This window comes from Mesoplodon mirus, assembly GCF_964341445.2.
Source record: "Mesoplodon mirus genome assembly, chromosome: 3".
NCBI lineage: Eukaryota > Metazoa > Chordata > Mammalia > Artiodactyla > Ziphiidae > Mesoplodon > Mesoplodon mirus.
In genome coordinates, this window is record NC_138978.1 from 123,460,902 (window position 1) to 123,488,063 (window position 27,162).

At 41.4% G+C, this 27,162-nt stretch overlaps 1 protein-coding gene across 4 annotated transcripts in view; it reads right to left on the minus strand.

The window, feature by feature from the left end:
* DCAF8 (DDB1 and CUL4 associated factor 8) overlaps positions 1–25,471 on the minus strand; it is a 45,452-nt gene extending 19,981 nt beyond the window's left edge. Inside the window, exons 1-6 of one of the 4 annotated variants that reach the window (XM_082616223.1) lie at positions 25,332–25,471; positions 24,197–24,269; positions 10,402–10,476; positions 6,512–7,182; positions 5,406–5,546; positions 4,234–4,328 (exon numbers count right to left, since the gene is read on the minus strand). In XM_082616223.1, coding sequence (XP_082472349.1) covers positions 4,234–4,328; positions 5,406–5,546; positions 6,512–7,182; positions 10,402–10,450 — 956 coding nt within the window. In that variant the 5' untranslated portion in view covers positions 10,451–10,476; positions 24,197–24,269; positions 25,332–25,471. The other 3 variants (XM_082616222.1, XM_082616224.1, XM_082616225.1) reach the window with 3 other exon arrangements.
* Between the last annotated feature and the right edge of the window lie 1,691 nt (positions 25,472–27,162).

The following is a 27,162-nucleotide window of genomic DNA, read 5'->3' on the forward strand; positions in this document are numbered from 1 at the left end:
CTTAAGGGGGACTTCCCTGGTGGTCCATTGGTTAAGACTCCGTGCTCCCAATGCAGGGGCCCGGGTTCGATCCCTGGTCAGGGAACTAGATCCCGCAGGCATGCCACAACTAAGGAGTCAGCATGCCACAATTAAAAAGTCCAAACGCTGCAACGAAGATCCCACGTGCTGCAACTAAGACCCTGTACAGCCAAAACAAATAAAAATTAAAAAATAAACATTAAAAAAAAAAAGGGAAAAGATCTTAAGGTCAGAATCTATCTCCCAGATTCCAGAGAAATGTCATTTAAAACCCAGCTTTAAAAATGCACGATGAAAAACAACAAGCAACGGTTAATACAAAGGAAAACAGTATTAGTCTTCCCTTATTTGAAACAAATTAGGAGCAGAGATTCTTGTCAAGACAGCTGTTTTTAATGCTGAAAAATTATTTCTAAATTATTCTTCTGGTTGTACCACAAAAAAAGGTGATTCTTAGGAGGGCATGGGACCCCGAGGAAACCTTTAAAATTTCAGAGTTTTAGCCAGAAGATTTTGGCCAAAGAGCCATAATTTTGTCCCACCTTAAGGGTGGCCCTATGAATACTCCTCCCAGATTGAAGCGTTCAACCTGTCAAATATGACATCATAAAGATTAGTAAATTTATAGGAAAAGGAAGACAGGCAAGGAAGGGACTGGGCTTTAGCTTGCTTGCTTTTTTTTTTTTTTTTTTCCTACTGCTGAATAATATTCCATTATCTGGATATACCACAGTATATCCATTCACCTACTGAAGTACATCTTGGTTGCTTCCAAGTTTTGGCTATTATGAATAACAGCTTTCATTTTTGATTCTAAGCTTTTGCTAATTTCTGGTGCTTACAGAAAATGAAAGAACTATAACTATGACAATAAGTTTCTTTGTAAATGATGTTAGCATCCTCTCTGAATGGTCAAAGTCACTCCATCTTAGACTGCTCTAGGCAAAGGAGAAATTTAATTTTAAAATCTCTGCAGCCTTCCATTAAAAGAATAGTGTACAAAGGTCATTAAAAATAAATGTCATTAGGGAAAACACAAATACACACATACCCAAAACATAAGGCAGAAAACAAGTCAAAAAAGAGTTTCAGGAACAAAACTAGCAATGGAGAAGAGGCAGCTCTAATTGGGCTTTAGATATGGAAGAGCAATAGGAGCAGCTGCTGCTCTTTTTCAGAGAAACATCTCATTTCCTCAGCAATTTGGATTTTTAGGAGGAGAGGGTCAGACAAACATAACAGTTATCATGCAGAAGCAAAATGAAGAAAGTGAGGGGATAGATTATGAAGTACTGGCTCCACTGTCATCTAATCCTGACAAAGAACTCAATCTTCTATGCCTCCATTTATTCACCTAAAACAAACAATTCTCTCTCCTAATGCATAAATGCACAGAGCACCTTGAGCCCTGTGGGGAAACTGCAGAGGTGCTATAAAAATGATTGATAATGGCAGCAGGAAAAAAAAAAGTTTTGACACCAGAGCAAGGCAGCACACAAAGCCATATGAAACAAATTTACCAAATTCTGCCTTAAAATTTGCAGTTTTTAGCGAGCTGGTACGTTCCAGGAAAAAGGGAAAAACAATTACAGATCAAACCAACGGATTCCTCTGAAGAATATCTCAAACTAGCTTCCGCTGGCTAAATGAATATCCCACCCACAGCTCCAAATCCAACTCCTCCTATGATGTTAGCCAATATCACCAGCTTCCAGAGACTCAGCTATTATGTACATACAAAAGAAAAATTCCCCTATGCCAACTTCACACAAAAAATGCCTCTGATATAAGCAGATGTTCAGACACCAGCTTAACACATACGGATACACATTCTAGCCATGACTTTCACATTCAGTCCTCTCACCTCATTCTAGCCTTCCACTAATTCAACCCCTAAAGTAAAAACTTTCTTAAGGCCAGAATCTGGACCTCCTCCTACTCTAAGTTTCTCCTATGTTCCCCCTTTTAGTTTCTATCCCACCTATTACTGCTTGCACCTAGATACAGTGATCAACTCTCAGCCAGATTTTCTGCTTACATCTTTTCATTACACATTCAATAATCTGCCAGTCATTTACTCTGCCCATTACTTGAAACAGATTCCCAATTTCTTGTGGCTTAACAGTAGTTTTCCTCTGAACCTGATCCATAGGATCTCATTCAGCTTCACAACACTCTACCAGAGCAGACCAAACAAACTCATATCATTTTCTCCATCTTTGCCCTTCCATTCCCCTCTGGAAAACTTGCTAATGTTCCATTATCATCACAGAATCATGGAACTTGAGAACTGAAAATAACAAACATCATTCAGTTTAAGAGATTAAATGATTTTTCTCAAAGCTATATAACTGCAGGCTAGTACTAGAAGGCAGATCCCTTGTCACCCAGGCCTGTTCCCTTTCCAGGAGAAATCCATTCATTATCTCTCAATCTTCATCCTCTTAAGTTTTATATAAATAACCAGTATATCCTTTCCACAAGCCAAAAACATTTCCATCCTTTAACCACTATTTTAAATTCTTCACTTTCTAGACAACTTTTTGTATACTTCTCTCTCTAAAAATAAAAGTCTAATAATAATCAGCCTTAAGATTATATTCCCTATATTAACTTATATTTTACTTGTATGCTATGTAAATTAGTGACACCCCTTACTCAATATTGGTACTGACATGTAAGATTTAAGATAATTTTTAAGGGGGGAGAGTTCTGAAAAGTTGAAATCTTGAGTTCTTCCTCACTTTGTGATCCTAGAATAAACTTCCAGAATGGCATAAAAAAAAAAAATAAAGATAGTTTTTAAGATTAACAATACAGTAAATAATGTAGATTATCTATCAACTAGGTAGTCGTTAAACAAACTGGTACACCAATGCTATGACACAGATGTCACGGTTAAAAATGAGGTAGGCCATAGGGACTTCCTTGGCAGTCCATGGTTAAGACATTGCCTTCCAACGCAGGGGGCATGGGTTCAATCCCTGGTCAGGGAGCTAAGATCCCACATGCCTCTTGGCCAAAAAACCAAAACATAAAACAGAAGCAATTGCAACAAATTCAATAAAGACTTTAAAAATGGTCCACATAAAAATAAATAAAATGTTTAAAAAGAAAAAATTGGGCAGGCCTTTTTGCTCTGACGTAGAAAGCTCTCCAAAATACATCATAATGTGAAAAAAGTAAATTGCAGGAACATATGTAAGTTTATATACACGTACAATTACCCCATGTTGGAGGGAAAAGTGTACATGTATATAGTAAGATACATAAATATATACAAAAAGGATTGAAAAGGTATTCAAAGTTTTTAACAATGGTTATCGATAGCTAGAAAAGTGGGGGGCAGGGGAGGTATACATGAGGGAACATTTACATTTTGTCCATATACTTCATTATTTGAGCTTTTAAAACAAGATATATTTGTTCATTATAAGAGCAATAAAAATGAAAAAAGGAAACTGAAATAATTAGTAGCTACAATTCAATAAGTTCCAACCATGGTGCCAGACACTATGCTGAGGTATCAAACACATTTATCAATAATCCTCACAGAAACCAGAAAAAGAGAGGATGAGACTGACTGATTATACCCATAGTGAGGCTGAAGAAACTTAAGTTCAGAAAGGTTATACAGGTCATTACTAGTAGTGCCCAAGTTGAGATTTGATCTAGGTCTGCGTGGATCCAAATAAGATGCTATGCTCTTTCTACGATATCACACAGCTAAAAGGGGATATAATTTACCTGAGTCTCCGATTCATGTAAAAGTGAGCTGTGATATGATAGAGTTCTACTATAGCTACCAATATTTTTGTTCAAGAATTATCATTTAATTTTTACATTTCTACACAAAATTGAAGTGAAAACTACATAGGAGCATATCTCTAAGTTGCTAGGAACATGCTTCTTGTGGGGAAGTTGAGTGGCACCCAAGTGAATGGAGAGTGGAAGATCATCCAGTTATTAAAGCCCACATATAATAAGATAACTGAACCCTGCTTTAGAAATGAAGATAGGCGAATAGTATTTTACTGCTGAGAAAGAGACAACAACAAAGAAGTAAGGAATTCCCCTAAACTCATCTGTTTCTTATCATAAATACAAAGGAACCATTCTGATGGACCAGAGAGTTGAGCATTACCTAGGATACATGCAATATTTTCAAAGCCAAGAAATCCAATTCTGTAAAAATACTATTGCTATACTTACGAAGCTGGCCGGTCTTGTCTGAGGTCAATGGTGAAGACAACTGCATCTTCACCTGCAGATAGGAACGTACAGGGAGAGTCTGGTTCCAGGGCCAACTGAAGGAGAAAAAAGGGAAAGGATGAGGTTTCTAAAGATTAAAATTAGAGGTTGTCTAACTCATTCCTTTATCTTTACGAAGGGCTGCATTTAAAATGTCTCAGCAAGAGAAACATCTGCCTTTTTTGTTGTAAAATCCCAGGAAAGAAGATAATTTAATAAGCCCATTCTCTCTTGCTGTGTGAATTATTCACAGTTTGTTTATCCTATACAAGTCAAAGCACAGGTGATTTGCTATTTTAATTAAGTCTCCAAGGGATCTGAACAGTGATACCAAAGGAAAACACTGCCATTAGAGCTCATCCTCAAAATCAATTCCACACTCTCAGGTGGGGAGAGAAATGGCACCCAAGTTTCATTCCCTACAGCTTAGTTCTAAAAGTTAGTTATCTAGTGGGTTGGAGGTAGTCTTAAGAATCAAAGAAATAGGTAATTTTCGTATTTCTTGAGCCATGGGCGAGGAAAGCATACTCCAGGTCCACCTACATATTTGCTTAGGGTTTGTAAAAAAAAAAAAAAAAAAGAGGACCATCCTCTTTCCACGGCATGGAAGAAAACAGTGCCTACTCTGAGACCAAGCAGTTCTTGGCTCCTCACTGGCTGCCATCATGATTATTTGGCCTATATTTCCAGCTCTAAATAGGGCTTCCAGAAATAGTACTGTTTATGCACTGAGAGTTGTGAGCAGAAAAGCTGGAGCTCTCACATATGAAAAGCCAACAGCTAGCACCTTAGAGCTGTTAAAATGTTCTAAATACAATAGGAGTAAATTTTAAAGGTTTGGAAGGCACAGGAGACCTCAAGGATCTCCAAACCAACCATGGCTCAGCTTAGGAGTTAAATATTATCAGGTGAATGTTGCATGTCCAAGATCTAGAAATCTCTCAAATACTTGCCTTCTGAGAAGTTTACTGTGGCTGCTTTTTCTCCCATCTTACCCACAAATCCTAGGACTGAAAGAAGTGATGGAGGTGACCACAACAAAGGGGACACAATGGACAGAGATACTGGAGGGCTTTGGCTGAGATCCACAGAGGAGCTGAACTGCACAACCTTTGGGGCAAGGGCTTACTTACCTTGTGGGATGCTCCCTTGTGCTGGGCCACACGCTTTGTATTCTTGCAGCACTGTGTAGCAGACAACTCTGCTACCCGAACCTGCCCATCACGGGCACACATGGCCAGGGTGGAATCGCCACTGTTAGGAAGGAACTTGGCCTGGGATGTTAAGAATAAAAAAAGGGACAAGAGAAATTTAAGAGGTGAATTTGAGAGGGGAAAACATGATGACAACCCCAAATCATCTGCTTTTGCTACACAACAGCTGGAAACTTAGACCTCCTGCTCTATACAGTTGGCTCAAGTCCAATTTCTTCCAAGGGTTAAAGGAGAGGAAAAGAAAAAATTTCTGATATGAGAGGATTTCTGTTGATTTTGGAAGGCTGAACTGGTATGAGTGCTCAGGTAAACTAGGACTATACCCAGTAAGAAAGAAAGGTAAGGGAAAAAGGAGAAAATCTTCCTTGATTCAGGAAGTAAACATAAACTTGCTACAAAGAAAAAGGAAACTAGAAGGGATATTGGGGAAGGAAAGAGAACATGCTTAGGGATAAATGGCTAGTACCATATGATGGATGGGGCTGGTAAGTAAAACTTCCAGAGAATAACAATATTAACAGTATTTATCAAACGTTTATTAAGTACCAGGCATGGTTCTAACTGCTTAGCTTCTACTGTTATTTAATCCTCATAACCCTGTATGTTATTAGCCCTATACAATAGGTAAATAAACTGAAGACAGAGGTTAAATAAACTTGCCCAAGATCACACAGCTAGTTAAGGGGTTGGACCAAGATTTAAACTCAACTAGACTGGTTCAAGAGCCTCTGCTCTTGTATTATAACGCCTCCTAGCATGGCATTTAGTGCCTTCCTGATGATTTCCAAGCATCCTTCCTATTATAATGAGGCTTCTAACAGTCTCTGTGCTCAATGAAACAAAAGGGTGCCATGAGTCTTTCAGTGTATTTAACTCCTCTAAGTCATTATGGGAGCCAAGGAAGGACCGAGTCCTGATATCTAATTCCTACCACAACTCACTATCACTCCTACTCCAGGCAGCAGCTCAGGTTTGTCTAACTCGTGCCTGATTTTCTCAGTTGCCAATCTGCTCCCTCGCCTCACCTGGAAGACATTGCTTTTGTGGCCGCTCTCAAAGTCCAATACTGGCTGTCGCCGCACCCAGTCCCAAACCACCACTTTCAGGTCATCGCTGCCACTGGCCAGCCAGGTGCCGCGCTGGTTAAAGTGCAGGGTATTAACACAACCAGTATGGCCCTCAAGCCCATGCTGCAGGCGGAAACGCTGCACAAAGACTCTTGCCCCACAAGCCTCGTACACAAAGCGGGCACTTGAACCCAGCTCCCGCTCCCGAAGGGCAGGAAGGGCTTGCCAGCGAGGTCGGGGCAGGACTGACGTCTCCGAGGACACCCAGTCCTCCAGGGCCCGCTCATCATCTGATGAGTCCTGGTCACGGTTGGCCCGCTTGCGCTGTACACGACGACGAGGATGCTCTTCTTCCTCCTCTTCTTCCTCCTCTTCTTCCTCTGAGCGGTCATGGACTTGGTTTTCATCATTGATGGAGTAATGGCCAGTGTCCTCCATGCTGTCAGAGTCCTTGTCTTCACCTGAGCTCTCTGTATCTGTGCCTCGACTTTCTGTGCTGGTGCGGTTGGGGCCACCATCATCCCCGGTCAAGCTCAAGCTCAGGTCTGAGGCCTCCACTTCAATGCCTGAGGATGTCTCCCTCCCCTCCTCAGCACCAGACATCTCCTCTGGACTGCTAGACAGGCTTCCTGCATGTTAGTGAGGAATAGGTAGGTGAGGGGGAAAAATAAGGAAATAAGATGGTGAGCAAAAGGATTCCCACTCCTTAGTCTAAAAAATCATCACACCAAAAGACCCAGAAACCAACTTTGGTCAAAATGTTTTCATTACATATGCTTATAAACAGTACCTTCTGAGACGGAATCTTGAAAAGATTAAAACCAAAGTCACACACAAATAAAGAACTGCAGGACAACCAAAGATTATAATAAATTCTCAAGAAGCAAAGCATTGGCAGATTTTATAAAAGTATGCCTGATACAACTACCTTAGGCTCTATTTTGCTAGATGGGCATCCATTAGTTATAACACATAATGAAGCTGAACATAAGAAAAAAGAACAGCCATCCCTGGGCTTCCCTGGTGGCACAGTGGTTAAGAATCCGCCTGCCAATGCAGGGGACACAGGTTAAAGCCCTGGTCCAGGAAGATCCCACATGCCGCGTAGCAACTAAGCCCTTGTGCCACAAGTACTGAGCCTGCGCTCCAGAGCCCACGAGCCACAACTACAAGCCCGCACGCTGCAACTACTGAAGCCCGTGTGCCTAGAGCCCATGCTCTGCAACGAGAAGCCACCCAATGAGAAGCCCGTGTGCCACAACGAACAGCAGCCCCTGCTTGCCACAACTAGAGAAAAGCCCGCACACAGCAACAAAGACCCAATGCAGCCAAAAATAAAAATAAATAAATTTAAAAAAAAGAACGGCCACCCCCAGGAAGAGTTGGACTATTTACCACTTCGAGAAAGCACCACTACCTCCCACCTCTTAAACCCTACAGTTTCTTCCCCCGAGGTTTTAAAATCCACTAAGAATCCAGAAGGAAGTGCAAGGGACAAGTGGAAATTGTGACCATTTGAATGGCTTCTTGCTCTCTTTTTTGCTGATAAATGTATTCTGCCTTACTTCCATTAATTTAATAATTGTAATACTAGTTTTAGATATAGGAATTCTAGTGAGACAAAGTTTTAACAGGAAGCATAAATAAAATTGATAAAAAGCAGGGCTACTACAGCAGGACCTGAAAAGAAAAGTTCATATTCTAGGTCTGCCATATTGGTAGTTATAAAATAACTGGGTCACTTTGAGCAATATAATCCCCAAAATTAGATACTGAATTCTCCTATCTAACAGCCAAATCATATTCTAGTGAGCACTCTGGCAATGTTCTAGGGTCAAAAGGACCACAACTTCCAAACTAAGGTCAAGATGTAAAGAAAGGAAGGGGGTGAATAAGGATTTTAAACCTGCTCCTGGCCTCCTTTCCTCAGATGACAATAAATTTTATCTTGCCAGAAGTAAAGGCTATTAGGTAGGAAAGGCTGACCAGCTATGTGTGACTGATATAAGCTATTCAACTCCAATATCACATTGATGTTTAAGGATTCAAAATGGGAATATCTTCTTGCTTAGTCATCTGAATTAGAGCAGTAATTTCTGAAGATCTTTGAAGCAATGGAACTTCTTTTCAATGAACTCTTAGGCAAAGCCCAATAAAGAAAACAGATAAACAATACACACACTTTTGGTTCAAGCAGTGACAGAAGGTTGGGAGACACACAAACAGTTCTTTTCAAAAAGCACCTCAACTAAGAGCACAGTGTGAAAACGACTAGGAACTGGAAGAAAAAGGGGGAAAGTGCAGCAATTTGCTCCCAGGAACTACATTTGCTGAGGCTGCTGTATATGCTGAGAAAGATTAATAATTGTGGTTTTTGAAATGAAATTGGGTTTGAGATTGGGAGTGGTGAGAAGGGATAAAATGTCACACCCATCACTTCTGTGAAGAAGAAAAAAAAATGAAACATCAAAACTCCTAGCATTTATTGTTAAAATTAAGATGACTTTGGGGGCCTTACCACATTAAGATAAGGGCCAGAGCATATCACAAGCTCAGCAAGAGGACACTAACAGTCAATGACCAAGATAATAGCTACGGGTTGGCAAATTTTTCCTGTAAAGGGCCAGATAATAAAAAGTTTAGGCTTCTAAACTTTGGACCATATGGATGTATGGCACAACTACTCAACTCCACTGCTGTAGCACAAAAGTAACCATAAATACTATGTAAATAAATGCAGCATGACTGAGTTCCAGTAAACTACAAAAACAGCAGCCCGCAGGCCTGGGGATTTAGCCTGCAGGCCATAATTTGCCAATCCCTGATCTAGCTAATGGCCAAACTCCAAATCAATTGTATACCTCCAACCCCTCTAGAATCCTGTGCCTTTCAACTAAGCCCAGTGAAAAATCTGAATCACTCTCCTTTACAGAAGATAAATGAACACCAGTGGTAAGAAAAGAACAAAGGGACAGTAAAACAGCATGCTGAAAATCTCCCTTTCCCTTACTCACTTCATTGCTCTACCAAACACGTCAACTAGAATTTAGACGATAATCTTAACCTACAAGGTGCTGAGGAATGCTGAACACTATGCTGCCCAACTATATCCATTTGAAGGACCTTCTCTAGTTTGGAAGTTGGCTCAGAGTGGATGCACTGGTCAAATAACCCAGGTAGTAGCTATACTCTACCAGAATCATGATATTCTGCCTTCAAATCTGCCGTAGACCCAGTGATTTAATACTTGGTAGCACTGGTGGAAGGAAGGAAAGGAAGCAGGGAGGGAGGGAGGGAGGGAGGAAGGGAGGGAAGGAGGGAAAGAAAGAAAGGAAGAAAGGAAGGAAAGGAAAAAAAGAAAGAAAGAGAAGAAAAGAAAAAGAAAGAAAAAAGCCCCAATTGCAGCTATTTATAACTTCATCTCTTACCTAATATCTCTACTGAACTATGATCTACCATGAAAAGAGACCTCTCCTTATAACTGGGGAGCCTTGCCTTCCCAACAACTCCCTTGGTTCCACCACCAATTGGATCTTCTTTTTCTCCTTTATTAACAGCATCTCTTAGGTTTCGTCCACCCTTACAAAATTCCAAACCACTTGACCTCTTAGAGGGACAACTCTATTATTGATCTTCTGAAAACAATCAGATAAAAGCTGAAGGAGCAAAAGTACCAGGTAGTCCAAGGTGTTTCCTGTGTAGTTTCCTACACTCAAAACAACACAGGAAGAGTTCATTCTTAGGAAAGATTTCCTTCCCTCCGCTAAAATTCAGGTCTCCACTCTCTTTGCGGGAGAAGAACCTCAGTCGATAGCAAAAATAGCTTCACCTTCATTATGGCCCCTTACCATTAGCTAAGTCTGTTTTGCCATCTGTGCTGCTCCCTTTGCTGGACATCTTGAATGATGTTTACTGCAGCCAGCCTGGATCGAGAAGAGTAAGAAAATGAAACAATTAGGAAGCAATCTGGGAAAGATGATAAAAGGCACCAGGAGATTTAACAATGTACAGCCTTTGTCATTTTTACAAAATTGATTTTTTTGTGTGTTCTCAGCAGGACTTCTCAGCTGCTGAAAATTATGCCAGATATTATCCCCCCATGTCTAAATTCCATAAAGAGACATATCTTTGGGAGGCTAACTGCCATCTCTTCTCACTGAGTAACTGGCAGTGATTTTTCAGATGGGAAAGGAGGAGCTGAAATAAATCCTGGAACAGCAGGTCTATATCAAGTTACATGTATTGCAAGCAAGCAGAGTCTTAACTCAATACAAAAAGCTAGCTTCAGCACTACCCTCTAAGGCAAAAAGCTTCAGTTGTAAATAATCGTCGTATGTATCCACAAACTCTATGAAACACTTGTCTTCACAACATGAAGAGGAAGGTCAGACTCTGAATATCATTTCACACACAGAACAGCAGAGGCAGAAGAAACTGAGCTCTTGGCATAACAGCCTGAGCTTTATGGTCATTCAGATGCTTAGCTTCAGACATACAGGCACAGATATTAACTAAGGATTATAAGAAGCAGAGTCAAATTAGAACTCAGGAGTATCCTACCCCTAAAAAAGAACCTAAAAGGTTTTTTCTTCCCTTTTATGACTAGTAAGTCAGTCACCAAGTGAAAAGCTGGAGAAGAAAGTGCAACATTTCCATTAAAACCATCTCAGTCCATTTCATAAAATGGCAAACACTATTTCACCTAGTTCCACCAACTTTCACCAGGTTTGTCTGTTTAGCAAAGCCCTAACTAGGAGTCGGGGTACCTAGCTTTATTCCTTTTATACCACTATAATACAGTCATTATTTTTTCAGGGCCTCACTCCCACCTCAAGCAAAGTCCAAAGAGCAAAGAATAATATTATTCAGACCAGAAATTTGTTAAGCCCTTTCAGTGCCTTGGACAAAAGGCACTGAAAAGACAAAGTATGATTATGACTCCACTCCTTGTACCCAGGCACACTGGCCTCTAATCTTTCAACAGTCCTTTCATTCCCGTAACAATTATCCCAGAAGCAGCTCCATCCTTATCTTTACCCCCTTCTCCCCTCTACAAAAATCCAAGTTGCTTCAAAAAAAATTTTTTTAAAGTTTCCTCTGCCAAGAGACAGCTGCCCAAAGCTTGCTCACATTAGGCCAGGGTGGGGGAGTAGAAATAATGCAAGAGCAGGACTGAGGCTGAGTTTGAGGGGGGAACACCTGGAAGGGTGATGATGAAAGACAATGCCAACAAAAAACAGATTTGTGAAGCCACATAAAGAAAACAGTGAAGAGCTGTTTGCAGAGCAGGCTGTTTTCCTCCTCCTACTTCAATGATGTATTTTTGTACAGCATTCCTCACACAACACTTGTTTTTTTCCTCTCAGTAGTCCCTGTTTATATTCTTTAGTAGCTCAGCAATATCTTCTTCCTCACCTAGGGCTTAAATTAATTACATTAACTGCAAAAGTTCTATGAAGCAGGGAAAACAACTGTACTACTTTAAGATTAAAAACTAAGGTCATAGGCATACCTTATGGTCAACTGAGAAGAGAACTGATGTTTTCTCACCTCCAGAATCAAAACTGTCAACCACACCATACTTCCCATCTCACTGTTATCCACTCCTAGCGAAGAAGTATTGAGCAGCTCCAGAGACCCCTTCTCAAAGCTGAATCTCATCAACTTCTACAGAAGCCCAGACTGCCTGAACTTTAGACTCATAGTGGCTCTAGAAAACACATTTGCTGGGCAGGAGGCGCCAAATGCCTAATGCTTACCTAGCTCTGAGAACCACTTCTCAGAAAAGGAGAGCCATGAGGTTGAACCTATACCCAGAGGTTGTAAAGCTCATCTTCTGGGAAATTGGTTTAAGGTTCTTGCAAAAAGCGATCTTTTCTTTGAGGAAAAAAGTTGACAGAATTTATTCCTAAATTCAGAAACAGAACAAAACCTGTGAATGCTTACGTCAACTCTGTTTAATCACCAAGCTGATAGGCAGAGAGCTTCTAAAAGTCACATTTTAGGGGCCACAGAGTTTAGTAAAATTAGTGCTAGGCTGAAAATTGGAAGTCCAGGGTTCTAGTACTAGCTAAGTTATTAACAAACTTTGTGATGTGACCTTGGATGTGCTACTTAATCTTCTCTGGGCTTCATTTTCTTCTTTTGTAAAACAGTATTAGTAATTCCAGAGATGGTACAGTTAAGCAAAATTTTATGTTAAAACTTCTGCAGAAGGACACTCTTAGAGCAGTGATCTCAAAACTGATTATGAACTTCTATCAGTGAAAACTTTGAGCATGAACCCACATTTAATCAATTCACATTAAATATTAAGCTTGATTTTTCTAGAAAAAACTTAAAATTTCAACATTCCCTCCCTATACACCACTGGATCATCTTCCATATCCCTTGGAGTACATACATCCCCATTTTGGGGGACCACGTCTCTAAAAAGCCAAGAAACGTCGATGACATTGATAAAATACAATTACTTTGGGGATGAGTTGTTATCGTATAAATGTCTGTCAAAATGAAGAAACTTAAAACCATCTCAATTCTGGGGTAGAAATTAGAGTAAGTGCCCAAATTAAAGCAGGCTAAGGTGCTATGACTGTGCCCTAGGTCTTAATTAAGTATAGGAGTCACTCTAGAATTTCTTCCATCACCAAAGAATACAACCTTATTTTATAATCTGAGGTAGGGACCATATCTGACCCAAACTTAAATTACCTTCTTCACTCTTTAATGCACTCCATTCCCAACAAATCCACTGTTTTTACCTTGATCAATTTCCATGTAAAATCCAGTCCAGAGCAAACCAATCTGAGCTTGGAAGAGCTGATGAGCTCACTGCCCCAGGTAGCTGGGGGAGTTTAATTAGATTAGCTCTACTGCCTGTACTCTAAAAATAACCATAACCCCTGCCAAAGTGAAGGTTAAAGAGTAAACTATTGGAGGATGGGGAAAAAAGACCCAGGTGTCATTTTAATTTCTATCTAAGAATTCCAGTGACCTAGATTCCTCCTGTCTTAATAAGAAAAAGGCCTTAAATTTTAAACCAAATACGTGACAAAATATTAACTAAAAATCAAGCAGAGGGGGAGTTACAACACGATGTAAGAGTACTTTGTGGAGGAGGCACCAAACATCCCTTATTTAAAACCAGTGGGGCTGCTTTCTTATCCTAATATTGATGAAAGATTTATACAAGAAACCAGGTATACTAGAACAACAGGACATCCAAATTTAAAAAAAAACTCGACTTGGACATTGTACAATATACAAAAAGTAACTCAAAATGGATCATAGACCTAAATGTAAAAGCTAAAACAATACAACTTCCAGAAGAAAAACAAAATAGATAATCTTTGTGACATCACGTTAGGCAAATATTTCTTGTTTTTTTGGCCATACCGTGAGGCATGTGGGATCTTAAGTCCCTTGACCAGGAAATGAACACGCGCCCCCGGCATTGGAAGTACAGAGTCTTAACCACTGGACCACCGGGGAAGTCCCCTAGGCAAGTATTTCTTAAGATATAATGCAAAAAAGCACAAACCATGAAAGAAGCAATTAATTAACTGGACATATCAAAATTAAAAATCTAGTCTTCAAGAGACATTTAAAAAAACGAAAAGACAAGCAATGAACTAGAAGAAAATATCTGCAAAAGACATATTTGAGGGCTTCCCTGGTGGCGCAGTGGTTGAGAGTCCGCCTGCCGATGCAGGGGACACGGGTTCGTGCCCTGGTCTGGGAAGATCCCACATGCCGCGGAGCGCCTGGGACCGTGAGCCATGGCCGCTGAGCCTGCACGTCCGGAGCCTGTGTTCCGCGACGGGAGAGGCCACAACAGTGAGAGGCCCGCGTAGCGCAAAAAAAAAAAAAAAAAAAAAAAAAAACATATTTGACAGCAATCGGAATATATTTAAAATCTCTCACAACTAAATAACAATCACTTGAAAAAGATGATCAGCATTATTAGTCATTAGGAAAATAGAACTTAAAAACCACAATGAGAATCCTCTACACACCTATTAGAAGTTAAAACTTTTTTAATAATAATAATGAAAGTTTACTTTATCAAGTGCTAACAAGGAGTAGAGCAACGAATGTCTCACACACTGCTCAGAGGAAGGTAAAACGGTAGCTAGTCACTTCGGAAAACAGTTCGGCAGCTTTTTTTTAATAAAGTTAAACATACACTTACCATACAACCCAGGAATCCTACCCAGGTATGTACTCAAGAAAAATGAAACTATATATCCACCTAAAAATCTAAATGTAAATGTTTTAGTGGCTTTACTTAGATCCATCAAAAACTAAAAACAAGTGGTTTTCAGCCAGGTCATGGCTAAAAAAATTGTGGTCCATCACACAATGAACTACTGACACATACAGCAACACGAATGGATCGCAAATGTGTTATGCTAAGTGAAAGAAGCAAAACTCAAACAGCTACATAGTATGACTCCATTTGTAGAATGTTCCAGAAAAGATAAACTATAGGGACAGAGAGCAAATCAGTCATTGCTGGGATTTGGGGAAAAGGAACTAACTACAGTCATGAGAAAACTTTCTGGAATGATTAAAATGTTCTATGCCTCCATCACGGTGGTGTTACATGACTATGCATTTGTTAGAATCCAAAGAATGGGTCAGTGAAACAAAAGGTAAATTTTACTGTATGTAAATTATCAATCAATCAATCAATCAATCTGGCCAGAAAAGAGAATGAGAGAGTGGGGGGAGGGGCAGAGAGAATCATGCAAAGTGTTAAATGACGGATACAACCCAACAATTAAAAATACTAGATTCTCAAGCCTGTGACTATTAATAGAAGTTAGCTAACACTGGTCAATAGGCCACAATAAATGAGAGCAAAATGTCCAGTCTTCTTGCTTGAAAATTAAAATGTGGAAGAATTTTTGCTGCAAACAAAGCTGCCTTATCAGAACCACATTAAAGGCAAGATGAATCCTGAACTCATAAAAAGTCTTCAACCCTACTGTCTAGGTGACAACTAAGAATATCAGAACCTTAAGGTAGTCCAAAGTAGTTCTAACGGTTGTACTATTAATTTGTATACATATGCTTTTTATTTTTATTTTTAAAATTTCTCTCAAGTTCATTTTAACTCCTTTGGACTCTAGGGTCTATGGAAACTGGTATGATAACTCTACCTTACCTCAGGTTCAATGGAAACATCAACTTGTAAATAATATTTCTGTCCTTGATCCCTTTACTAAGACCTGAACTCATGCTTAGTGAGTTCCCTTGAGTTACATAATCTCAGCATTCTCTTGGGTCAGTCCAGCTGGGTCAGTCCAGCTGCCTCGTTTGGCATGTCTCATTCTGCAAGTGAAGTGCCCAACTCTCTTACACAGACACCCATGTTTAAATGAGACAAGGTTTCAGAATTTCCTCTTAAAGTGAAAGGTGATGGTAGAAACTACTTCAATTATTAGTAAGACATATCTGAGAGCCACACAATCCCTGGTTCCTCTTGGGAGGACAGATGTCCCACACCACTCATGACTGAACAGCTGTTCAGGGTTGATCTCCATCCAAAGTACAAATTTGCTTTTCAGTCTTAGGTCCCACAGTCCATCTGGAATCAACCAGTCCTATTTTTCTCCAGCCCCAGTTTTTGCTTTTAAGCTGAAATGGCTCAATTTAAATTCATTCTCCTTACCTTACTGTTTTTCTACTTCACAATAAACACTTCTCCAAGCCAACTTTCCCAACTCCTGCTGCCAGCCCCACTCTAATAGTACAGTGTTTATTAATCAGACAGAGAACTTCAGACACTGAATTCAAAGGATGACCCCAAGGAAACTGAAATTCATACTACATGAACGTGTTTACAGGGGGGCAGGCCTTTAGTTCTGGGCTACTCTCTATTAAAGTACTCGGAGGAGTTAAATATACTACACTGTCTCCTCTGGTAAGCGGGACAGAGGAGCAGAAACGATAAAGGTTTCTGAATCAGGGAAATTAATCTCTATTCCTATCTTGCAGAAGATGTAACAGCACTGGGTAACCCAACTGTACAGCAGCTCTAGCCGCCCTTTTTAATCTAAATTATAGGCCTCTGGCACCACCCAGTGGCCCATTTGTACAGAGACATGCTAGCAATGCAACAGTGTACAAGGCAATACAGGATCTACAAATATAACTAAGGCAGTCATAATACCTTCTGTAGCCAATAAGCAATTAGAAAAACAGGTATTCAACTATGATACAAGAGACACAAGTGTCAGTACCATTTAAAAAAAAAAAAGGAATTTCCTAGCAGTTCAGTGGTTAGGACTCAGCTCTTTCACTCCCATGGCCCGGGTTCAATCCCTAGTCAGGGAGCTAAGATACTGAAAGCCAAGTGGCGTAGCCAAAAAAGCAAAAAAAAAAAGAAAACATGAACAGAATGTTGTTGTAGTTCAACAGAGTAAAGGATTATGCTTAGTCAGGGAGAAAGGAAAAGCTTCCATGGAGAAATTAGCTTTTAAACTGGACTTTGAATGAAGGAGAGGATTTCAATGGGTAGAACTGAGGAAGCTGTTCCATCAGGAACACCATGAGAAAAGACATGGAAGATGAAAAACCTGATTATGTTCAACAAAATACATGAGTAGTCTGGCTTGGCTAGATGCTGGGGTACAGTTCATTAGTTAAGAAGTACAGTAGGGCTTCCCTGGTGGCGCAGTGGTTGAGAGTCCGCCTGCCGATGCAGGGGACGCGGGTTCGTGCCCCGGTCCGGGAAGATCCCACATGCCGCAGAGCGGCTGGGCCCGTGAGCCATGGCCACTGGGCCTGTGCGTGCGGAGCCTGTGCTCCGCAATGGGAGAGGCCACAGCAGTAGAAGGTGTGTGTGTGCGTGTGTGTGTGCGTGTGTGTGTGTGTGTGTGTTCAGGAAGATTTTGTTAAGGATAATAAGATGGACTGAAATGTACAGTTGCCAAAGTTAAGAAGCAATGAGACCCTGTCTTAGGCTGATGGCAGAGGAAATTAAAAGAATGGGGTCAACGTGTGAAACACTGTAGAGGCAGAATTGATAGAATTTGGCTCAATGAGCAGTAACAAAGCTCAAAAAAGACAAGTTTGAGTCTGGGTGCACAGAGGAAATCAAGTACCATAAACGAGAGACTGGCATGTGGGGGGAAGAGAGGAATTTGATTTTGATTATGTTTAAAATCCAGGTTGACATGTCAGGAAAGTAAGTTGAAAATCAATGTATGTCTGAAATCTGAGAAATAAATTAGGGCCAGAGATACAGGCTTGAGAATTATTTGTACAGATAAGCTTCAAAATCAAATCCCTTGTAAATTATACCTCACTAAAAAAACAAAACAAATAAATTAAGGACTCAAGAAAGGAAAAAAATCTTGGGGAATACCTACCCTTGGAAAAAAGAAAGAAGAGGGAGAGAAATGCTCAGGGAAGTTGAAAGAGTAACAGTTTTAAATGACCTGGAAGTCAAGAGACGAAAAGGTTTCAAGAAAGTGGGGATGGTTCTTGTTTCAGATGCTACAGAGTACAGAAAGGTGCAAACTGAGAAAAGGCTGTAAGACTCAGAACTGCTTTTCCATGGAATGACCTCAGGAATTGAGTGGAATGCTGGTTTTCTCCCTATTCAAGTATCATAAAATAAAAGGATTCAGCTATCTCTTCAGTTAAGTCCATTAAAATTATTTCCATAAAAAATTTATTAGGCTACCAATTAATCATAACCTGAGACCCATGTTTAAACAATTCAAAAATGTGTTCATTCATATTGTCATTTGGACAGACCTTTTATACTTTAAATACACTTTTTTAAGAAGTACTGATGGACTTCCCTGGTGGCACAGTGGTTAAGAATCCGCCTGCCAATGCAGGGAATACGGGTTTGAGCCCCAGTCCAGGAAGATCCCACATGCCACAACTAAGCCCATTCACCACAACTACTGAGCCCGTATGCCACAACTACTGAAGCCTGCGTGCCTAGAGCCCATGCTCTGCAACAAGAGAAGCCACCGCAATGAGAAGCCTGTGCACCACAACGAAGAGTAGCCCCCGCTTGCCGCAACTAGAGAAAGCCCACGCGCAGCAACAAACACCCAACACAGCCAAAAATAAACAATAAATTAATTTTTAAAAAAAGTACTGAACTCTACCTTTCAGCTCAATTTGCTTCATCACTTGGCATTGAAGAGCCCTGTTTTTTTTGTTTGCTTGTTGGTTTGTTTTGCGGTACACGGGCCTCTCACTGCTGTGGCCTCTCCCGTTGTGGAGCACAGGCTCCGGACGCGCAGGCTCAGCGGCCATGGCTCACGGGCCCAGCCGCTCCGCGGCATGTGGGATCCTCCCAGACCGGGGCATGAACCTGTGTCCCCTGCATCGGCAGGCGGACTCTCAACCACTGGGCCACCAGGGAAGCCCTAGCCCTGGTTTTTAAAGACAGCATATGGTATAATGGAAAGAAAAGGGCTTTGGTGTCCGTCAGACCTCAGTTTGAATTCTACTTCAACCATCTACCCTTGAGTTTGTTTCTTCTTTTGTAAAATGGGACAATATCATAACCCTGAAGGAGCTGGTTTAGAGGATTAAACACAACATTTGCAACTGGCTGTCTGTACGTGATAGGCATTTATATTATTCTTCTAGCTTCTCATCTCTGATTCCAGACTGCATTTCCCAGAGAAGCCTGGGCTTCTTCATCACTCAACAACGATCCTCCAAACATTGTACACAAATCAACACATAGTTCCAAGTCTATGAAATCTGCTTACCTACTCTCACCGGCCTTTTAAAGAATTCAGAGAACTCTGTTAATACCTTCTTTTGAGCACATTCATGTTCTATGAACTAGCGTAAAGCAATATACACAGGAGCCCACAGCATAAGTCTCTTTAAGTCTTCTGCCTTTCTAAGGTTCAGAAGATAGCCAAGATGAGAACTTCAAAGCAATCATCACAAATGATGATGAGGAAGGTAAGAAGTTCTACATCAACTATACTACAAACAAGGAACTCTGTTCCTCCATTGGATGAATGCCTTCTCTTCCTGTTGGTAATACCAAATGCCCTGTGTTTATAGTTTATTGGCTTTAATTCTACTAACAGTATTTCAGAGTATGTTAGGAATGCACTAAGTGCTATCTCTAGCAACAGAGCTAAGGAATGTTTTATAATAACATTTAAGCACATTCATCTCAATTTAAATCATTTTAAGGAAAACCCATTTCTTAGGAAATTTCATTGTGTTTCCACTATGAAATGATTTATATTTACATCAGAATCCAGTCCCCATTACCAGTTTTTGCCATTCACATTTCAAATTTTTCTTAAATTGTCTGAAAGGACACTACAGAGATAAAAGGTTACAACTTACGATAAAACAATAAAGAAAGAGAGGCTAAAAACATCAAGAAGTGCCCTCCTATCTGCACGAGACTAGAGGACAGAGTATAATGTGGGTCCTAAGTAAGGTTAAAAACATACCTGATAATGTGGCAATGCTTAAAGTGCACCAGAGGAATATAGCCTCTTGGCTACCACTAGAGGTAAATCCTATAATAGCTTTCCAGATGGCTAACAAGAAAAAAAAAAAAAAAAAAAGACATGTGAGGCAAGCATGGATGCTTCACATTAGAACTTGCCCAGACGTCCTTAAATAGTATCCTCAGAGGCTAAGAGCAAATATCTAACCTCTCAGATAAAATGATGAAAATTTTTGCAATAACCCAATCCATTTAGACACACTACGTTTCATTAATAAGATGCCATCTTTGTCAAATTAATCATTCACTATCCCCTGTTTGCAAGCTCAGGGCAGCCTTAATTCATTAGTTTATCTTTGGCATACACATTCCTTGGGTTAAGGCAGTACTTGAGAAACTGGGCTTCTGGCCCAGAAACTACGTCCTGTAGAGGTAGAGATAAAGACTGCTATAAAGAAGTGACCAATTCATAAAATGTATCACATTCTAATTTTTAAAGACCTTTCAAGGACTTTCTTCTCATTCCAAGAATAACTGAATCAGTAAACAAGAACAGGTAGCCCCTTTTTCTGACCAATTTTAACAGTGATGAAGTTTCTTGGGTATACTCACAGAAATGAAAGATGAAAAGTTTTCAGTATTACTGTAAAGCTAATCTAAAATCACCAGCATTTGGCTCTGAAACTAAGATATACATAGTCACTACTTCCATGACTGTTGCTGATTCAATTCTTTCAGTTGCCTGGGTTCCAAATGGCTGAGGGTAAATAACAGATTACCTTGGCTCACTGATGATCTGCTTTAAAACAAACAAAAAAATTCAATCTTAAAAACTAACTCTAGGGCTTCCCTGGTGGCGCAGTGGTTGAGAGTCTGCCTGCCTATGGAGGGGACACGGGTTCGTGCCCCAGTCCGGGAAGATCCCACATGCGGCGGAGCAGCTGGGCCCGTGAGCCATGGCCGCTGAGCCTGCGCGTCCGGAACCTGTGCTCCGCAATGGGAGAGGCCACAGCAGTGAGAGTTACCGGGAAAAAAACAACAACAACAACAAAAAACTAACTCTAACACCAATATGATGTAATAAAAAGCTGTTTGGATAACTCTGTCTTTTATAATCTGGACTCTTCCTAGAAAATGTTTAGAATAACTTTTCTACAGTAGAAATAATCCAGAAATAAATCTATCTACTGAAAACAAAGGTCAACCCGTCACTTCATGATTTTTAAAGCCTGTAACTCACCTGACAGAATACAGGACCTAGACCGTGAAACTCTGAAGATCTCAGTCTCCCACAACAGGGCATACTTCTATAGAATATCTTCTACTGGAGTCCGTTTGCTTTTGAAATGCCAGTATTATTTTAAACTGGCAACAAAAAGACATTTCTTTTAGCTTTCTCTGAAGACAAGCTTCTGTCTTAGGTTGATCCTAGTCAAAACTAAGGATCATAGCACTGAGACTGATTCTTATACATTTAACAGGCTGCTGAATAAAATGCCCTGTCAGGTTGGTGGTAGGAACTAAGGTCATAAGCATACCTAGCCTCCCACTGCAGCCACAGTAGGAAATACTTTAGTAAGGTGCAACAATTCTTATGCAACACCGTGAAATATAAAATATCTTCAGAAATATAAGAATTTTACAGTTGTGGTCTAAAGACTAAAAATATTGATTCACTGTATACACAGGTATCACCTGGAGCATAAAATGTGAAGCCCTTCTTGGGAGTGGTGATGGTGGGAGTGGGTTCTTACCCAGCACATACAGTAATAAGGAACAGTCAAAGTTATGCCTCTTTCAACATACTGCCTTTTCTCCTCCCACACCCACTCTCACCCTGCTGAACACAGAACTCTAGACCTCATAAATAACACACATAATAAAATGCACCTCACTATCCTCCACCCCAAGAGTCTTTACCTTTGAACAGAGAGAATTTAGACCCTAGATGGTGGTAATGAAAGTTGGTCAACTCTAAGTTGATCACTGGCCTGAATGAACACAGTTGCTTTCATAGCAATGTTATCAACACTTTCTTAATTCAGGTGCCCTTACCTCCCTCAAAAAGATGTGAAAGAAAAACCAACAAGAGGTTAAAAACTTTTTGTCTGTGCTGTCATATTATTAAGATGGTCCAGCTGGGGAGATGAAATAAAAAACTCTGCATTCCTAACTCCCTAGACCAGATTTACTTCAGAAAGAAAGGAGACCTTTTCATGGTCTAGTTCTTTGATTAGCTATTGATGAGGACCACTGCAGAGCCCAACAGCTTGGAAAAAAAATGTATTCCTTCTATGGCAAAAAGGAAAAGGCATAAGAGGTAGCTGGAGCTGAGGTGGTGAACAACACTGAAGCTGGAAGGAAAGGAATTACAATCCTTAGGTCAACTCTGATTAGGTGAGCTAAAAGAGAGACCAAGAGGTAGGAGCAAAGAACAAAGGAGACTTATTGATGTTTAATTTAAGAATGCATTTAGAAATATACATACATCAACATCTAAATTCCTGCTGTCCTCTGGTCTTGAACTCCCACCAGACTAAACTGAATCATGTTCAGAAGACAACCCTAGGTGGGCACCTACAAAGAACACATCTAAGCTGACCAATTGAAAATGAATCTGAAGGGCTTCCCTGGTGGCGCAGTGGTTATTAAGAAGATCCCTGGTCCGGGAAGATCCCAAATCCCGCGCACCACAACTACTGAGCCTGCGTTCTAGAGCCCACGTGCCACAACTACTGAAGCCATCGCACCTAGAGCCCATGCTCTGCAACAAGAGAAGCCACTGCGATGAGAAGCCCATGCACCACAACAAAGAGTAGCCCCCGCTCGCCACAACTAAAGAAAGCCCGCACACAGTGACAAAGACCCAACATAGCCAAAAATAAAAATTAATCAATTAATTTTAAAAAAATGAATCTGAAAAATTAACCAGAAAAACGTGTTCAAAAGCAAAATGCAAAGAAGTGTAAACTAACGTATAACTTATTCAAAGCTATATCAATGATGTACAAAGAAAAGAGAAAATAGTTTTTTTAGTGTCCATCTTGGGCTAGGCATAATGTAAGACCTTTATATAAGCTTCCTCATACAATACTGACAATGACCCTAGGACATAAGCAGTATTATCCCGCTTTTACGAATGTGGAAATTAAGACTCAGAAAAGTTGAAGTAACTTGCCCAAGGTCACATGGCTGATAAATCTTAGTACAGTATTTAAACCCAGACCTACCCAGTTCTAAAGACTGTATTTTCCCCTTTTTATCTTATTGATACACATACATACTGCCAATAATAATCTTATTCTAGTTCATAGTGAGCAATTTCTAATCAGAACACTGTGTGGAATAAAACTCACCAATGTCACACTCAACCTCTTCCTACTACAAATCATAAAGATATTAAGAATCAGCCAGGCCTACCTTCCAGAGCCACTCAGCTATTCTGTCACAGCCTATGAAACTCAACCACAGCACTATTCTCTGCTACCAGAAATCCAACACCCTTACAAAAATTACATTTACAATTACAAGTATGTCCTAACTCCCTCTGTGGCACTGGCCCCTGCTGCTGAATGCACAGGATGATTCCTCTGCTAACCAAGAATTCTTCAGACCAGATATAAAAGAGCACCACTACTTTTTTTTTTTTACCCAAAATTTATCACTGTGTCCTGAAAAGTTGGAATTCTGAGGTGGATTGGACTCAGTCACCAACTAAAGGCAGCACCGCTCATCACTCACTAGCTTTTAGTTAAAAGCAGCTAAATATTCTCCATAGCAAGAAATGACAATCTAAAGTCCTGAGAGGCAGAGACTTGATTTGACAAAACGCTAAACAGAACTCAGGCAAAGTAGTTCCCAGCTTTTAACAGTGTAAGAAACACGATCCGCACAAAGGCAAAACACAAGGCAAATGAATAAAGAAAGAGGGAGATACATTCACTTCTAGGCTTAACTGTAGTCATGTGAAGATATACAGCAATAGTTTAGGACAGAAAGTCAAGAGGCGCAGAGCCAATTAAACTCGTAAAAGTAATTTAACCAGAGCTGGAACAAAGCCAAGAACAATACCCGACTCTTTGGGAAACTGTGGTAGGAATTTTATGACTAGTGGTCAGCACTTGAGCACCAGGGTAGGGTCTGTCTTGCACTCAGGAATTTAAATGCCTTCAACTCCTACTCACCTTTCCTCCTTTATCACTGAAGTAGGGCCAGGTTGAGCTCCTGAGAAAATAGGTCTGTAGATTCACTGAAGAACTGAGAAAAGTTAAAGTTTAAATGGCAAAGGTGTCTCTTCTACTAAACATAATAAAAAATATTTATTAATACATGTTAGTATTTTTTAGACCTCCTCAGAACTATTTAGAACCACCGTAATTTATCTAATTCTGACTACTGAACAAATTACTTATACTGTTACAGAAATTAAAGGAACCAGGCAAGTAATCTACCAGCTCCACTAAAACGTAGAAGTCATTTAAAAGGAAAACCTGAATCTTTTCAACGCTAACCCCTAACCAAACCTCTCAACAAGAAGCCACAGAGCAGGGGGGAAATCCCGGAGAGAACGTGATAGCGCTAATGCCGGTTTGTTTACAGAGACTCCAGCAACAATCATATGAGTCAGAAACTCAAGCCACCAGATGCTTTCCAACTAACAGGGACCAAATGGGACCGTTCTACGGTGTCCTGAAAGATTTAGGGGTGAGGGGAGGCAGGCTACGAGAATTACATTACAAAAGGTACAGGAACAGACAGCAACAACTGACTGCGGGGTAATCTTGGACCTCGGCCTTCCGTACAAGGTGCTGGGCCCGAGAACTCGGGATGGGGGAGGGGGCACACTGCGCGGTGGTCCTGAGGTGACGGGGAAACGCAGGGGAAGCCGCGTCCCCCAATCTAAAGGGGAGAAAAGCGCACACAAATGGGTCACCCGACGAGGCAAAGACGTCCCTGTAGATTGCGGGGCAGGCTCCTGGGGTCATCCCTGGGGCTGACCTGAGGGAAATACAGCCAATCCTCCCGGCGGTGACTCAGGTCAGGGGAAGAAGCCCTGAGCCCTGGGAGGTTGGGAAAGGAGTCAAACCTATCTTGAAGAGGAGTGGGCCAGGGGAGAGGGGGGCAGGCCAAGCCGGAACGAGACACGGACCGGGTAGGTCAAGGGGGGGGTGTCCGGCTGGGGCAGTTACAAGCACGGGAGCCGGCGAGGCTCAGCAGCCCGCTTCCTGTCTTGGGTCATCCTTCTGCCAGAGGCTGCTCCGACTGCTCCACGCCCAGCCGCCCCGTCCACTGCCGCCACCACCGCCGCCGCCATCTTACACTGGCCAGCGGCCGCCACCACCACCGCCTCCGCTCTCTGCGCTTGCGCCTGCGCCGCCACACTTTCCGGCCCCGTTTGCGACGATGTGCTGGAGAAGACTGGGGGAAGAGCGGTCGCGCGAGCTCTCCGCTCCGAACCCTCCTCGAAGGACGCATAGGGGGCGGGGCTTAAGACCGACGGAAAACGGAGCGAGGGGCGCGTGCGCAATACTGAGGAGGCAAAGAAGTTGTTTTCGCGGTGATTCGGGCAGCTGACTTTGATGCTGAAAAGAAATACGAATTAGACGTCTCCCGGAATTGTGGTGAAAATCAGCTTCATTTCTAAGCGGCTGGCAGGCAACCTCCTGGGCGACCTCCAATTTTGCCCTGTTTTTTTATACTGAGAACAAGCAGTTCTCTCCAGAAGATTTCTTCTGAAAACCCCATTTCCTTTGGGGTTGACCTTGTTAAGTGGTTTCTATACCCACGAGAGCCATTTACCCCCGAGACCTCCATTTTCCTTTTTTTTTTTTTTTTTTTTTTTTTTTGCGGTACGCGGGCCTCACTGTTGTGGCCTCTCCCGTTGCGGAGCACAGGCTCCGGACGCGCAGGCTCAGCGGCCATGGCTCACGGGCTCAGCCGCTCCGCGGCATGTGGGATCTTCCCGGACCGGGGCACGAACCCGTGTCCCCTGCCTCGGCAGGCGGACTCTCAACCACTGCGCCACCAGGGAAGCCCATTTTCCCATTTTTGAATAAGGGATTCAGAAGCCTGAGGTGCAGCTAAGCTGTTCAGGAGGTTCTTTCTCTGAAGGGGAGTAGTGTGTTGAAGTTGCCCAAGAATTGGACGGGGTATGTACACTCTGCCTCGTTCTGACACCTGAAGGAAGAGTGCAGAAAGCCCCTGAAAAGGTTACTCCCAGCTGCCAGGCCAGGGGGTTTCTAACCAGTAGGCCAGGGTGAAAGGCTCCTTGTCACCTCCTCTACCGCTACCATCCTATTATAAGTCATTATATATTACCTAGACTATTGCAATAGACGCCTAGCTGGTTTGTGTACTTCCATTATTGCCCTGCTAGTTAAATAAAGGCAGCCAGAGTGACCTTTTAAAATGTAAGCCAGGTCATATTATTGCCTGCTCAGAACCTCCAAAAGCTTCCCATCACACAGTAAAAATCAAAATGATCAAAAGGGCCTCCAAGGAAGGCCCTACATGATGTGGCACCTATTTCTCTGATTTCATTTTCTCCCATAATACCTGGCTCTGCTCTAGCCCTTTTGGCCTTCTTGTCACTCCAACCAAAGCATGGACAGTCCCAGGGCTTTTGCACTTGTTCCCTCTTCTTGAAATGTTCATCTACCATATCTTTACTAGACTTGTTCTGTCCACTTAATCAGGTATCTACCCAAATGCTACTTCCTCAGAGACACAGCTCTTAACTATTCCAACTAAAATTGTACACTGCCATCTCTCTCTGTTCTCTCACTCTGCATTTTTTCATACCATTTTTTACCTATAACATTTAACCTATAATTATATATTTGTAATCTAACAATACTATTAGAATATAAGCTCTATAAGGGCAGGGGCTATGTGTCTTTTTTCATCTTTTTAACCCCAGCACCTAGAGGGCTAGGACACAAAGTTAACTATCTATTGCCCTACCATTCTATTCATTCTTTGATTTACTCCATCAACAACTATTGGATTCCTGCTACGTGTAAGGCCCTCTTCTAGGTACTGAGGCTGCAGCAGTGAACAAAACAAACCAAGATTCCTGCATTCATGGAACTTATTTATTTGCACAAGGGTTGGGAGTGTAGGGGGAGGAGAGGGGTACACAGACAATATT